Raw genomic sequence first — 16,593 nt, forward strand, 5'->3', positions numbered from 1 at the left:
CAGCTCTGGAAGTAAATGAGGACGTAATCATAACATCTAGAAATGGCTCATTCGGAACCAAGTTCTTGACTAGGCAACCTTAGATTACTGCAGCCCTTACCATTGTCTATTATACTGACATTCACGGTCGTTTCACTGAAAACAGTTGCGTTATCTGACGTAGAAACTGTAACTGAGAAGGTCTCGTTTTGTTCAGGAAGAATATCGTCATATATCATCAGCGAGATGCTTCCAGACGTCTGCCCAGGCTGAAGAACGACCTCGTCACTTAGTGGAGCTTCAAAATCGACTCCGGGTGTGGCAGTACCATGCTGCATGGAATATCTATCAAAACATAACGAAATTTTTAAACAAGAACAAGCTTATATCTGTGCCTTATAAATATAAGTGACTACTTCGGTTGCAAACTCTACACAGTTCCGAAAATTCGTATTGACTCCTGAGTGTATTTCAGTAACTTTCAAAATTAGCAAATTGGTAAAAAAATAAAATAAAAATAACAAACAAACAAACAACACTCCTATAGTTGAAAATAGTAAGAATTTCTACTCATCGATTAAAATACACTAGTTTCGAATTAAAGCTTTTCCAAAAAACAAACTTGAAAAAATTTTTTCGCTGGAAGCGGATCCTCGTGTCACATCAGTAAATAGCGAAACCCACCAGGACTACATAGTTATCGGTTTCCTCAATGCAAAATTTATTCAGATATGCCTTTTTTTACGCCTAAAGGTGGATTTCCACTGTCGTGTAAATTATACGTGAGTACAGACGTAGATTTCGCTGGTTTTACGTAGGTAAATTAGGTAAGAAGCGATGTATGAGCCGCGTGCGTAAACGTAAAAAGCTGAACAGCGCTCAACTTTTTACATTTACGCAAGCCATTCAAATGTTGCGTCTTATTTTGTCTACGTACGTAAAACCAGCCCAATGTACATCCATAGGCACGTCAAATTTACGCGACAGTGGAAATCCACCTTAACAAGCGAATGCAATGAAGGAATTACGAGTCAACTTTGTTGTGAATTTATCGACCCGTGTGGAGCACATTTCTGAAATATTTCTGAAAACTGTCAGGAATACGAAAAATCGGTCAATTAGAATACTATTTCAGCACAAATCAATCAAACCTGTAATAGTTTGTGAGGTGGCTTTCCAGAAGCGCTCAAACATTACCCGGGAGTCTGCGGCAAAAAGTTGTCCGCTCTCTTCACGCTTTGATAAAATCACAATCTGGGCAGACAGTTACGTAAAACAGCAATGCGCTTGAATAGAACCCAAAATATGTCGCATCTCCTTACAAAACAACGGAAATAACCAAAATATTGACTTGTTGCCGTACCGGCACGAGCAATTACCGAACGTGATTAGAAAACTTTTCCCAGCGACTGTTGTATGCGCTTTGTTTGTGACAATAATGTTTACAATGCGAAGTTTAATCGTGTTAAAATCACCTAAATTTGCTTAAATTTCCCGTTACAGCTCATTATCTCTTCTTTTTCTCCTTTACCAGGAAACATAATGATTCTTTAACTCATGTAACAACGTTTAAAGATTTATAAGTCCATAGTACTCAACCAGATTGAGGATGTAAAAGCACTTCTTAACGATAACAAACAAGACTAACAGAAGGAACAGACTACATAAATGCTTGTTACCGCTTCAACATTTTTAATAACCAACCTACCATTTGAATGTATAATTCATTTGAAACGCTCTCTTCTCTTTTTAACTTATTCTTTATCAGATATGGAGTTATAGTCTCGTCCTAAATAAATCACTTACTTCATTACTGATGCTATGACGAGGTTTCCACTTCGTGACAAAGGTACTGTTAGTGACGCAGTTCCTTCGCTTACAGCTATGTTTTTCTGGGTCAGCTCAAGTTGTGCCATTGATGGACTGGTAGCTGTTGTAAACAAAAAGTCAGAATTTAATTAGAGTTACAAGAAAAGCCTTCTAATCTTCAAATAGTCTTCATAACTGCAACTTTATACACCCCAAACGCGTTTTCAAAATGTTTATTTTCTCCAATTTAGGCTGAAAATTTAATCGGAAGGAAGTGAATCTAAATTTAACGCTTTTGCTTACGTTTATTCATGAAACAATGTCCGAATGTCGATTAAAGTCTGGTTTACTCTCATTGAATATCGTTAAAATTTTACCCCCGCCGATATGATATCGACTCTTATCCCCGCAAAATATAGGGCATTGGGGGTCGTTATTAGAAACGACTGTGGTTTTTAATCTGTCTTGACAACCCTTTATAATATTGTTTAAAAAAAGTCGATGGGCCCGACCGATTCCTTTACTGCCTTTCAACTTATCCTTTAGGTAAAAAAGTTTCGAAGAAGGACTTAAAATAATGATGCCCCGAGCGCTTTGTGGTGCTGTTCCCACTCCACTAAAGTGCAGCATCTACGTGAGGGGATAAAGCGAATGTTAACTAAAAACGCAATTTTAAAATCTGTGTATATTTGCAAACAATAGTTACACCTCCTGAAAGCATGGTAGATTTTACCGGCACAGATTGTAGCTTTAAGTAAAGCGACATTTGACGGCTAAAAGTATGGCCAAGAGTGTTTTGTGAGCCACAAGTTGAGATTACCTTGCGCTCGACTTTCTTTTTCAACTTGAGCCACTTCTGATGGAGAGAGGGTTCCCTTGATGATTTGAAGGTAACTAACAAAGATGTCACGTGAATTCTGTTTTGAACCCAACGACACTTGAACTGGTAAGTTGGTGCCTTGCCAGTCAGTAGGTATTACTGGATCAGATGGTGTTACCGCAACGCTGTTCACATACAGAACCAGGCTGCCTGGACTCGAGTATACAATAGCCACATGAACCCAACTATCAGTGGCAGGGAATGTTATTTCTCTTTCCAGAAGTTGCGAAGAGTTACCGCCAACAACAAAAGCGTGCCCTTCAATACGCGCAGGTGAAGACCTGGTGACGTAGAATTCTACGTGGTACGGGCCTTTTCTACTGAATGACGAATTAGAAGCCAGCACGTATACATTTTCACTTAACTCCACCGATCCACTGATATAAACCAAAAATGAAATGCTAAAACTGCTGCAAACAGAGGCATTGTCTAAACAAGGATTAGCGAAGTCTCCTAAGATTAGTTTATTTCTTTTGTATATGTGGATGCTGTGAATGTTGTCTTTCATCGCCACTTTTGTTTCAGAAGACAATTCATCGCTTTTAAATGATTGGTTTGTCATTGCATCGTACCCGTAGACTCGGTTTGCTCCGATAGGAAACAAATACCACAGGTAGGTTTCTATAAAACAAACCACAGCAGGAGAAAAATGGTTATTAAAATGATGGCTATAGAGATATCGCAAGTATGATTATACCTTAGTGACCGATGTTTTAGGACAACTATGAGCATCAAAGGACCTTTGTATTGCACCTATTAGGGTACGTTGGGGCTCGTGCAAGCTGAGTTTATCGCCTTAACTTATATTATTCTAGCTGTGTTAAAACTAAAAGCGACCTTCGAGCCATTACTATAGTGTCCAAAGACAATCAGAATTCCCATTCAAGAATGGAGCAACATAAATTTTCAAAATATTAATAAATCCATCCGACGTCTTGTAGTAATAATAATAACAATAATAATAATAATAATAGGGTGTTATCAACTGAGAAACAAAGAACATGGTTAGAAGGCTGTTGGTAAGGGTTAATTCTAATTGGGCGGTTTACATCTTTTTGAATAAAATTAAGAGGGCTAACTATAACTGTAACGATAAGGGAGTCTGGGTATTAGTGACTTTAAATGACCATATCATCGCCAGTTGGAGACACAAGGCGGTGTAAATAGAACTCCGTGAATAAAATCCTTGTTATTCTGACGTCGTCGGTCACTTGATCGCGGTGCACTAAAAAATCCAGTGCGTTGTAAAATTACTTTTAGCTCTATGAATCAACTGTTTATCGTCAGATTTGTGTAAATTGATTTACTCAATATTTCAGAAGAAGTATAATTATTTCTTTGGTAAAAAGACGTGAAGTTCTCGTAAAAAAAACTTGAGCTGTCTCCATTCAAACAGTTGCTAGGTCTAAATGACTCAAAAAGTTTTCTCGTTAGGGTATGGAACGTGTTCTTTCACGTGCCATTGGCAGTTTTCCTTACTTATTTTTTCTTCCTACTCAAAAAAATTACACTTTTCGTGCAGGCGTTGGCAGGGCAGAGCTGTACATTAAACAGCCAGTATAATATCGAAAACGAGGCTTTCACTGCGCCCTTCTTTTTTAACCTGGAGTTTTATGTGCTTCTGACCAGAGAAGGAGTGTCTAATAATAATAATAATAATAATAATAATAATAATAGTAATCGAATATTTATACAGGATAACCCTTCAGTATAGAACACTGTTATCAACGGGGTCCTGTTGACTAAGAATTAAAAACTTACAAATAAGAATAACTAAAATATGTCAAAGCAATTTTCTTGTGCGAATTTTTCAAAGATAATTGTTTAATTTATTTCTGTAGTGCATGCTATGAAATATCATAGTTTTTTTTTTTCATTTATTACTTCAGGATATGTTTGAAGTCTGCTTTATTGGTTAGTCTGGCCTTTTTCTCTGAGGTTTAAGCACGATTTTCTTGATAAGCAAAATTTATCTAGAGAGTGACGGTGCGACGTAGCGCGCGTAGACTGTTCTCAAACCGATTTGCCTCGATCATCTAAAAAACTAAAAATAGGAGAAAAAAAGAAACAGGTTATTCACTAGTCAAAGCTGTATAGGGAAAAACTGTGCCTTCGGTCGGTGAATAACATATATTTATGTTTGCCGTAACGCCACAAATTCACGCCTTGTTTACAATTCCAGCGGGAACAGCTAAGCACTTGTACCCTTCTTTAGCGAGCTTTGTTGAAGTACGAGTTTCTTCGTGTTTCTCCTCGATGTATTGACTATGTAGCGGTCGATCAGTTGGAATCCAGTGAACAAACTGAACAAAACTCTGTGCAAATATCATTTTGAGCGTGAAGAAAATTATCGTAACTCGATAAATAGCCGATCCCCGTCCCTGAATATTTACCTACAGTGACAGTGTACACAATGTTTTGATATTTTTTAAGACACCCAGCTCCACATAATCAGGTAGCCTAGAATGTCAGATCTTTTGAGATGGTTATTTTGGATTTAAGAGGATACCTTGCTCTCCTGTATAACAGTTAACACTGTAATTGTGTTTGTTACTAAATAGTTTGACTGAAGAAATGCCAGAAGAAATATTTAGTATAAATCTACTAGCTTTCTATCACGAATGCTGTTCTCTTATTGGCTACGCTACTCACTATCTATTCTGTTGTTAAAACTGTGCGATCGTCGACAAAATGGCGGCCGCTTCTTTGCGTTTTCGGAGTGTCTATGAAGAGGATTCGGATAATTTACTAGTCGAGGCAATTCTCGAAAAAACAAAAACTTGCAACGAAATGTGGAATGAAGATTTTTCACGGTAAGAAAAGTAGTCGAAACAAGAGTTAGATAATTTAATTCTTCATTTACACTTTTAAAGGTAGGCAATTTTATGATTTTGAAAACAAAATAAACTTTAGAATGGTTCGCAAGCCAACAGAAATTCACCGTCCCTATCGAAGAGCAGTCAAAAGTAAGCTAAACAAATGTTTGCAAGTTGTTTTTTGCATCTGTGAGGGAAAAAAAATAAATGGAAGCGAAAGTTTATTCCCTGCGAACGATTCGCGGTGCCATTGACCGGTATTTAATGCAGCCGCCTCACAACAAGCCCTGGTCAATTATCGGTGACTCTGATTTTGCAAAGGCCAACCAAACGCTTAACGCTATTTGCAAAAACATGATGAAAGAAGGGAAAGTAGGTTCTGTGGTGCATAAAAACCCGATAACCAGCGAACAAATGCAAGAATTGTTCGCAAGCGGTTAGCTTGGCGACGCCAACACAAAAGATCCCTCGCAACTACTGCGAACGGCTTGGTTTTACTTGACCCTTTACTTTGGAAAAAGAGGACGAGAAAATCAACGAAAACGTACCAAAGAGATGCTGGTTGTGCAGACTACTCCCCAAGGAAGACCGTACTATGAGTTCTGAAGGGATGCTCTGATGTCCACCAAAAACCATCAAGGCGGACTCAAAGATTCAACAGACGAATCCGATGGAAAGATGTTTGAAGTAATCAACTCCAGTCGCTACCCAGTGAAAACAATTGAGAATTTTCTCAAGCATCTCAATCCCAAATTCAATCCTGAGAGTGAAACCGTGTGGTATTGCAGGGGTATTGAAATTCACCAGTCGATAAATTCACACTCACCAATATGATAAAAACACGGTAAGGCACCTGGAATCACTCCGCATCTCACCAACCATTGCACCAAACCGTTTTATCAGATAGCAATGTGGAGGCAAGACACATCAAGGCAGTGACAGGCCACAAATCAGACAGCTCGATAGAATCGTACAACGCAAGGGCATCCTTCCACCAGCCGGAAGGAGGACATGTCGAACATTTTACAACTTTTTTTCGCTAAACTGTGTTTAACTTCTCATAAATTTCTACTCATTTACGTTTTCTATATTAAAAAAGGTGGTTTTCACTGAAAGGGAATTTTTACGTTAGTATATATTTGATCATAAGGAACGAAGAACTGTGGGAAAGAGCTGAACAGGAGAGAATCGACACCCAGGTAAGAAGGCGCAAGTGTGGTTGGATCGGGCGCACCCTCGGAAAACCAACAAGCAATATCACCAGGCATGCACTGAGATGGAACCCACAGGGAAAGAGAAGTCGAGGTCGCCACAGGAACAGCTGGAGGAGAACGGTAGACGATGAGGTGGGCAAGGCAGGCTACACCTGGAGGGAGCTAGAAACGCTAGCCCAAAACAGATTGAGATGGCGGGCAGTTTCCATGGACCTAGCAGGGAGCAGGGAATAAGTCAATATCTTTAATTGTCATTTTACTATAAAAGCTCGGCTCCTCGTTTCAGTTTCGAGGAAATGACAGTTTGTAAAATCTTGAATGAAATGCAAAGGCGCACACACAGAAGACAATGCAATGTGGTGCAGTTGTCAATTATCCGCGCTTGGTGTGACCTATTTAAATCAAAATTCAATAAAAACGTGAACCCTGTCTCGTTGTTAAGTTTTGAACGACTAGTAGATTTATACCAAAACAATTAGATTATTCGCTCTCAATTTCTATGCGTGATAGTTGATTTTGGCTTCTCCCTCATCAACTATCACGTGATAGAAATTTCGGGTTCATAATCAATTGTTAAATATAAGTCTGGTGAAGATAAGGAATTTGTAAGGTTATTACGTTTAATGTCTTGAAAATTACTCCAAAGCGCTTACGGAGACGAGAAAGGAAGATATCGTGATCCATAGGTCCTGTGATTATCGATGGTAATGAGAATTTCATTATGTTCACGAACAAGAGCCGCTTCCGTGCTGTGGTATTGTTTGTAGGCTGACTGACATGTCTCATCTAGTTTTCGTTCATATAGGAGATCGGTTGGTTAGCAAACATCTTCCTGGTTGTTTTGCTGATTAAACTTAGATTTGATACTGGACGATAGTTTGAAAACTGTGTATGATGAAAGGATGGCTTCTTAAGAAAAGGACGAAGCTTTGCAGCCTTCAATCTGGAGCGCATTTGGCCTGATTCCAGCGAAATATAATCTTAGTGATAAATGGTAAATGTACGCTTAAAGAGTTTCTTGTGACATAGCCAGCGAGAGGATCAACATCACATGACTTGGATGATAATTTCATAACAATTTTCGGACTTCATCAACAGTTACCATTCTTAAGTCGATAAACGTACACGAACAGGCCTGATTGACTCCTGGAAAATAGTGAGGAGCTGTAGTTTGTAAATCATCCTGTATTTTCAGTGATCTTGTCAGTAAGGAAATCAACAAATCTGTTAGCGAGCTCAGTAGGTAAGTCACAGTACAGGTACGGAATATAACTCTTCCTATGTAACAGTTTGTCAATTGACTGGATGATCCGAGAAACGTTTAGTCCCTCGCCGCGACGCTCTATTCTTCTGCTGCTGCGAACTCTTTTAAGGTTGTTATTCTGTTCGGAATACCAGTCGGACGCAGAATAACTGTTCCGATTTTACTAGGAGCATGAATATTAAGTATGGAACTGAGAACATCACCGTATTGAGTTATCAAGTCTTAAAAGCATTGTAGTCTTAAAGTGAAGAGACTCGGCAGACTTGAAATCTGAAAAAAATTTCTTAAAGTGAATGGAACGGATGATCAGAAACAATAAACAGAGTAAACGGAATTCATAAGTTCGTAACAATGTTTTCATCACATCTGGTGATCACAAGATCCCAGGTGTGACCATCTTTAAGGGCAGGTCCATCCAGCAATAGGACATTTTCACTATGGCGCCATTTGACTACAACTACCAGAATCCTTCAGTTTTTTGTTTTCTCATGCTAATTAGAGTTACTGTTCTTTGCTCTCCACTGGGATTACAAAATCTGAATTTGAAAAGGAAAACAAAATGAATTCTGGTAGTTGTAGTCAAATGACGCCATCATGAAAATGGCCTATTGACAGAATTCAGCTGTGTGTCGGAGAGTCAAACATCAACATGAAAGTTGAAGTCGCGCATCATCAGTAAACTACCAGGAATGGTAACGAATTGTTCTAAGAAAGAAGAGAATTCATCCAGAAAAAATGCAGTTGTCAGACCATTTAAAGGCCAAGGAGGTGGGCGTAAACAACGACCATTCTATTACATTTATTCAATGAAGTAAATGACAAGTCAATATATTCGAACGATATAAACTCCCTATACGGCTGTTAAAAGATGATCGAAATAACAACCCAACCCTGCCACCACGAAAAGAACAGATCTTGGAACATGATGAAATGAATACCCCATATGACACAAATCACGAATAATAGATTCATTGTCAGTTTCTGATTTCGGCCATGTTTCGGTAATAGTTAGCAAATCAATTTTGTTTTCGGCCACAAAGTCTTTAATGATAAGAGTCTTGTTATTTAGTGAAAGGGCAACAAATGTTATTTAATTAACTAGTAACCAAACTAATGATGTAATCCCGAGTTGTGACGTCAGTTACTATAGTTCTTGAGAGTTCTCTTAACTGTTTCTTACCCAAGCTACAGTTCTTTCCCGTATATCCTTGAGTACAGGTACAGATGTAATCTAACACTAGATCAGTGCAGATTCCTTTGTTTTGGCAAGGATTGCTTGCACACTCGTCGATATCTGCAACACATTGGAAATAAAAGAAACAAATAAAAACAAAACTATCCGGTAAAACTATTTAACGGAATATATTGAAATTTGTTTCCTTCTGTCCAACTAAGAGAGGCACTGTAACCTAATACATCACACTTCATAGTCTACAAATGGATGCGGTCCTGATTATGCCTTCTTTACCTGAGGAAATATGAAAAATGGGAAAAGAAAAAATCGGTAGGATCTCACCACCGAGTATGCATCACGAAACAACAAGAAGGGGCATGATGCATCACGCGATGTCTTGCTGCATTATACGGCTGGAACACTGAGGCAGACATTTACTTCCTATCTTGAGGTTTTGATTCTAAAGTTGTGTAACAAATGAGGCATGCTTTTTCTGAACAGTTTAGTTGATAAACCTCACTGTTTTTCTTCAAATGGCTAGTTCCTGTAGAATGCTTTTTTTAGACTGAGGTTGGTTTTTCCAGCTCAAGACCAAAAACACCTAGAGAAAACATTTGGTAGCAGTTTCTCCACCCTGATTACACGCATTTCTATTTCTTGCAAACGCTCAAAACATAAGGACTCAGCAAATAATGGAGAAAATTATTTTTACACGTTTTTGTTCTTGGATAATATCTCAGTTTCCTACTTTGAACAAAAAGATTCATAAAAGTAACACTTCTCTTATGTGACCTCTGAGCCAGAAAACAAAATCTTACTTGACCAAGGAAATCTACCGTTGCTTCAGACCTGAGAGAACTTACCATTATTCAGGATGTATAAAATGACACTCTCATCTGTGACACTTGTGATACCATCGCCTGATGTCAAATTCAAGAGTAAGGTTTCATTCATTTCTGGTAAAGTGTCTTCAGTGATGTTCACTGACAGACTCCTTGTCGTCTCGCCAGGTTTAAAGATGAGCTGCCTACTTGGTGAGTCTTGATACGTAAAATCCGAAGAGTTAGTCGCAGTGACTTCTGACAAGGAGAACCTGCAAAACCAAAGAGAAACCATAGCAAGAAAAGAACGCAAGACTGGCAGCCTGGCAATCTTTCCTTTGTAGATAAACCATTTCAAAATTGGAGATTACATAATGACGACGCATCACAGATTGAGAGAAAAATGCAGACTACAAAACCTAAACTACCCTAGGAAGCAATGTTAGATAAACCCTAATTAGGCCTTAACCTTGGTTAAGTTTACCGTCTGCAGTCTACAAGCGGTGTTTTCCTGTAGTTTTTACGATAGGTTTCACTTTTCACCAATCGTATGTAAATGAGACGTATCTTGTGATATTCACACAATTATGGTCCATTAGGATCATGTTGCAATTAACAAGTTCGGGCCTCTATTGAATTCCCCTTTATACGCTCCACGAAAAGAAAAGAAACAACGGTGTTTGGCCAAAAGGAGGAGTTTACTGACAAGTCTGTAGTGAATACGGGGCAAAAATAACAGTAACTAAACAATACAAGAAAACTCCTCGCGGCACATACATGCATACATACATACATACATACATACATACATACATACATACATACATACATACATACATACATACATACATACATACATACATACATACATACATACATACATACATACATACATACATACATACATACATACATGCATACTTTATTTGATCTCGCAGGTTAAAAGACTGGCAGCCGTTGGCTGATGTGGACCTGCGTTACTAGTTTACAAAAATTACAACTAATAAAGAGAAAAAAAATATAAAAGACCAAATATGTACAATGTACGAGTAAAGAAAAAGGAAAAAGATAAAAATAAAGTAAAAAAATAGAACTAGGTTGAGTAAATGCGTATTAGTGTCAATAATAATAAAAGTGACGTGATTTATTTGTGATCAGTGAGCTCTTCTTTTCAAAGGTAAAATTGTTAATACATTTGGAGAGCTGCTTTAGACGATTTTTAAACGTAGTGACATTATCGTAGTCTTTAACGCTGCTAGGAATTGAGTTCCAGATCATATTTCCTCTGTGTCGAAGAGAAAGTCTGCCTATTTCCTTTTTGGGTCTGTCCAGTACCAGTTGTTTGGATCGTTGAGAGTCATACTTTATCGCTTTCACAGAAAACAATTCAGTTATTTGTGTTGGGCCAGCTTAATAAAAAGCTTGGTGGACGTGTTTTAGTATAGCTTTTTTATACATGTATGATAGTGGAAGCCAATTGACTTTTTGAAGGATATAGGTGTTATCTCGGTCACGTCGTAGGTCATGAATAAGCCTGGCTGCTTTTGTGTGGATCTCCTCTAGTTTATTGAAAAGCGGTGCGGTACATCCACCCCATACTGGGATGCAACTGTTTTGAAATAGATTTCCTCCAGTACTTTGGGGGGAAGGCGTGGCATTCTCCTCAAAGCTCCAAGCTTTTTCCTGTAACTCTTACATAATCCATCGATGTGAGGTGACCAGGACAATTTATTGTCAATTTTCACGCCTTCCAGCAGGTGGAGTTTACAAAGTCAATACTGTTTTCTTCCTATCGGAGTTCTTGAAGGGGGCCAATTAGTGTTTTTGTGGACAGGAGCATAGCTTCACTTTAGCCATTATGAATCGAGAGTCTGTTTCTTTGTGACCACCTGTAATTTTGTTTAAAAATTAAGTTCAGGCGCTGGGTGACAGTATCAAAGTTGTCGCCAATGCAGTAAGCGGTGGTATCGTCTGCATACATCTCGACCTCGCCTTCGGTAACAGCGTCGGGCAGGTCATTTACGTAAATCGAATACAGCCTTGGTCCCAGTAAGGAACCTTGCGGAACTCCGTAATTTATAGGTTTTGTTGAAGAGGATGAGCCATTTACTGTGGTGAACTGAGATCTGTCTTTTAGATAGTCCAGTATCCATTTGTAAGAGTCGCCCATAATTCTAACTACTTGGAGTTTGAGGGGAAGTAGCCCGTGCGAGATGGTGTCAAAGGCCTTCCTGAAGTCGATAAATATCGCTCCAACAAATTTGTTGTCGTCCAGCGCAGCTCTCCATCTTTCCGTCATTGAGATTAGCAGGGTTTCGGTTGATCTACCTTTCCGAAATCCCCATTGGTTGTTGCCGTAAAGATTGTGTGTCTGAAGGTGCTCGTCCAGCACACGACAGAACTGGCTCTCCAGCAGTTTTCCGGGCACACTGAGCATGGAGACCGGTCTGTAGTTTGCTGGATCAAGTTGGTTACCTTTCTTAAAAATAGCAGCGACGCAGGCCAATTTCCATTGAGATGGGAATCTGGAATTTTTAGGCTTTTAGAGAAAATTGTGTTGAGGCCGTCGCGGGGTTTCCAGCTACGATGAGATCTTTGGCTTGGATCCCGTCGGGTCCAGCGGCTTTTCTTGGTTTAAGTTTGTTCAGGTCACGGGCGAGCCTGAGTTTACAGGATGAGAGATCGCTGATTTTAGGTGTCACTCTCTCTCACCAAGGCCAAACACACGTCACCTAGAAAAAAAGAAAAAAAAAACACGGGAGCGGACAAAAGGGAAAACAAGAATTACAAAGCAAGACAAAATTAAAGAATAGGATCTCTCACGCGAATACTAACAGATCAGATAGTTTCAAATGAAAATTCCAATAACGCTTGTGAGCTTCGGATTTGCAATCTTCCATGATCTGGATGGGTTCATCAGGAACACTCAAGCGGAAAGCGTACGAATCCCCACGTCGACGAAAGGAATGTCCTGCGTATAACCCTGCCGAGGGGATATTCGCCAGCCCTGACAGCTCACGAAACTTCCATATAACACCGAGTTAGTTACGGAGATAAACCGAGCGTTCTTGAAATAACAGAAAGCCGAGGATGTCTCAGATATTAAATGTACTGAATTTATCATCGTCATTGTGCGAAGTCTGGCTGCTCAGTTTGGCGTGATCATGAGCCGAGAAGAATTCCAGTGAAACAGCTTACTCGTGTTTTCCAAAAAAAAAAAAGACAATAAAATAAGAAGGCTAGTTAAAAAATACCTCATCAAGAATGTACGCGGTCAACTCGAATTCACCTTTACACTAAATTCAGAAATACTCCTACAACTGTTGTTTACGGTTACAACACCACTCAATTCAAGTCTGTACGCAAGGTAAAACGAAGAAAAACGCGAGTCTATACTTCGAGAATAACATCTCATTGTGCCGTGGCATCACACAGCAGAAATCATAAGACTGCTAACCTTAACTCAAAGCTAAGAGAAAATTATAAATTTCCAAAGGTTATAAGTAAAGGCATTTCAGAATCAGGTGTTTATAAGAATTATTTTGAATCATTGAGTCAACTATTGTCAATTAACCCTTTCTAGGGATATAGAAAAAATCCAGGCCCTATTTCTGTTGTTCTCTCTGAAACAATTTATGCACGCTATAGTCAAAATGCTGGGCAGCAATGTGCACTCATGTCTTATGCGATTCCAAAATCCACACCAATTTTGCGATAAGTCCTTTTCGTACTAATCACTGCATATTCTTTCCACTTTTAGGTCATTCAGAGCACCTCTAACTGGCACCCGTAAAAGCCAAGCCCACACAACAAGACATCATAAACCTTCTCAGTACAAAGTTCATAATCAGATTGACAGGAAAGTAATTGAACATGCAACACCCACACCAGTAAATAACGAATCCCAAGATCATCACCACGACAACTCACATTCAGAGAAAATGAAAATACAGTCAAAGGCAACAACCTAAGGACACTGAGTCACCAAACCCTTTGTTGTTGTTCTAATTCCTCGCGAAGCGAGGGCCGAAGGCCCGAGCGTAGCGAGGTTAATAAATTTGTCGGCCCGAGCCAGCCCGAGTGGAGCTAAGCCGCGCGAATTCGAGCGAAAAATATGTTTATATATATGTATGTATGTTTGTATATATATTTAGTTGAAGGTGTCCGCAATGTTGCCTAGCAACGGTGAAAAACAAAGTATGAATGACGTCAGACTGTCTGGCGTCGTCTGAAAAAAATTTGCATACATCGGAAAAAATATGCGTGCATGATCAAATTTCAACTGCAATGTTCATCAATATTCACTGGATACAGAACTATCTCTCCAGAATCTTTTCTCTTTCTTTTAGAAATCTTTTTTTGTGAAAGATTGCATTGAAGAAATTACACGTTTTGTGGCCGCGGTGGGAAAATAAATTCATCGAACACGACAGCGCTGCACGCCCGTTGTACATTTCATCGCGTCAGAAATAGATTTTTAACCGCAAACTAGCCTGTGGAACTACGAAAAGACCATACTCATCAAAATAGTTGCTATGTTCAGAAACCTTTTAATCTCCTCATTTGATGCTACAACACGAAAGAGGGCTTTCCACCCAGCCCCAGCTTCGCGAGGTTTTGCGAGTCACGTATTTCTAGTAATCTAACTTTTCACAGTGAAAGCGTCACTTTGAAACAACTCATTGTTTCGAAGAAGATTACTGTACCACCAAGTTAGAGTTTCTGTTTTAATCTTTACATTTCAATCTGTTAGTTAATGTTGTTCAATTCATTTACATTGGAAACAAAGACAACAGTCAGTCCACTTTTATCCCCATGTTGGCATTGCTTCATGTGATGCAAGAACATTAATTATGACCTGTACGCCAAGAAAATGAAAACACAGTAGAAGGCAATAAGTCCAAGGACAATAAGTAAGCTGAGCCCTTTTTGTGTTATTATAACCAGCCAATTTTACAGTAGCACAACCACAGCAACACTTTGAAACAAGTCATCATTACGAAACTTTACACAGTGAAACAAGTTGTTCCAAAGAAAATACTGTACCATCAAGTTAGAGTTTGCGTTTTAATGTTGCATTTCAATCTGTTAGTAAATGTTGTACAATTCATTAACATTGGAAAAAACAAGTCCACTTTCCTATGTTGGCATAGGTTCATGTGATGCAAGAATAATAATTATTACTTATACCCTAAGAAAATGAAAAAACAAAAAAGCAAAAACAAAAACGAAACGAAAAAAACAAAAAACAAAACAAAAACACAACAACAGCAAAAAGCAGGACACTACTCTAACCTTTGTTGTTCTTTTAATCAAACTTTCTAACGTCACAGCACACTTTGAAACAAGTCATCATTGCGAAAAACAATTACTGTAGCACCAAGGTCAAGTTTGTATTTAATGTTTACATTTAATGTTGTACTACATATTTATAGTGGACACTAGTCATGACTGGTATGTTGGTATTGCGTTATGCGTATTACTTTGTTTTCTTTAAAGCAACAAAAATACACTCTAACCCTTTTCATATTTATAACTTGGAAATTTCTACTCTTGCATACAAACAAACAAAACAGCATGACCGAAATAAACATTTATGAACCAGATAATCAGATAAGCATGCATTCGTACTAAACTCTGAAACAATGCCCTACCTTCAAAGTTACTTACATTACAATATCCTTAACGCTGCAAAACCACATCTAGAATCCAAGTTACCTTATTAAGGCAATCATTTTTACTCCGCCCCTTATACCTGGCAGTACAAGTTACCGGAAGCGGGACATTCAGATCCCACTGACCCACCCACCCCACCCCACTCCAACTTCCATGGCCGGAGTAAAACGCTTCCTCAACATCTTTTTTTTTTCTAGTTAAATTCAAAATACTCGCATTATTGAAGTCTGACAAATACACTTCTATTAATTAAAGTAATTTTATACAGGATCAAAATTGTCAGTATACTTACATCACGACTGATACTATTGCCAAGTTTCCATTTCTTTCAATGAGGATAGTTACTGTTCCATCTGACTCGTTAAATACCCTTGAAGACTGGCTCAGTGTCACTGTAGTGAGATTCGGGTTTGTACCTAAAAAAATCAGTTACGATATTGAATGGTGTTACACGCTTTAACACATTTATCTTCTTAACAATATCTGAGCATTAACAAGAGTTGTTTGTTGTTTAAGTGATCCGCTTCAGATTGCTTTGATTATGATTGATGCTGGTATTAGTTTGTCTAACCAGCGCAGTGCACATCACATGCATCACACTGGGAATAATTAGGTCGACAGCGAAAAAGAATACCGTCGCCTGGTTCACTCGTTATTAAATCACTCGATCACTAGTTGTAGCTCGCGCTCGATTGACTGGTAGTAGACTGATTCCGGAGCTAATTTATGTGAAGCTTAATTTGTTAGCATGATCAACCTCAACAACCAGGAGATTTATTAACCTTCATAATGATGGCATAGCATAACAAAGTATGAGAATGATGTATTTTTCTAGAAAGTGACACAGGCGTACTCAAACAAAGTAGTACTAACAAAGTAGTTTAGCAATGCAATGTTTGTGAAAAGCCACATAGAAAATGTATTTTATGGGCTAACCCGTTCTCTATGTCTTATAAAATT

At 38.6% G+C, this 16,593-nt stretch overlaps 1 protein-coding gene across 1 annotated transcript in view; it reads right to left on the minus strand.

Annotated features, from left to right (window-relative positions):
- LOC146476677 (uncharacterized) overlaps window positions 1–16,593 on the minus strand; it is a 33,751-nt gene that overhangs the window by 12,172 nt on the left and 4,986 nt on the right. Inside the window, exons 3-8 of the mRNA XM_085114261.1 lie at window positions 15,926–16,049; window positions 10,000–10,229; window positions 9,143–9,256; window positions 2,609–3,289; window positions 1,786–1,909; window positions 101–324 (exon numbers count right to left, since the gene is read on the minus strand). Coding sequence (XP_084970387.1) covers window positions 101–324; window positions 1,786–1,909; window positions 2,609–3,289; window positions 9,143–9,256; window positions 10,000–10,229; window positions 15,926–16,049 — 1,497 coding nt within the window. The remainder of the gene's footprint in view (window positions 1–100; window positions 325–1,785; window positions 1,910–2,608; window positions 3,290–9,142; window positions 9,257–9,999; window positions 10,230–15,925; window positions 16,050–16,593) is intronic.

This window comes from Pavona decussata, unplaced genomic scaffold (assembly GCF_977016875.1).
Source record: "Pavona decussata unplaced genomic scaffold, jaPavDecu1.1 SCAFFOLD_75, whole genome shotgun sequence".
In the NCBI taxonomy this organism is placed as follows: Eukaryota; Metazoa; Cnidaria; class Anthozoa; order Scleractinia; family Agariciidae; genus Pavona; species Pavona decussata.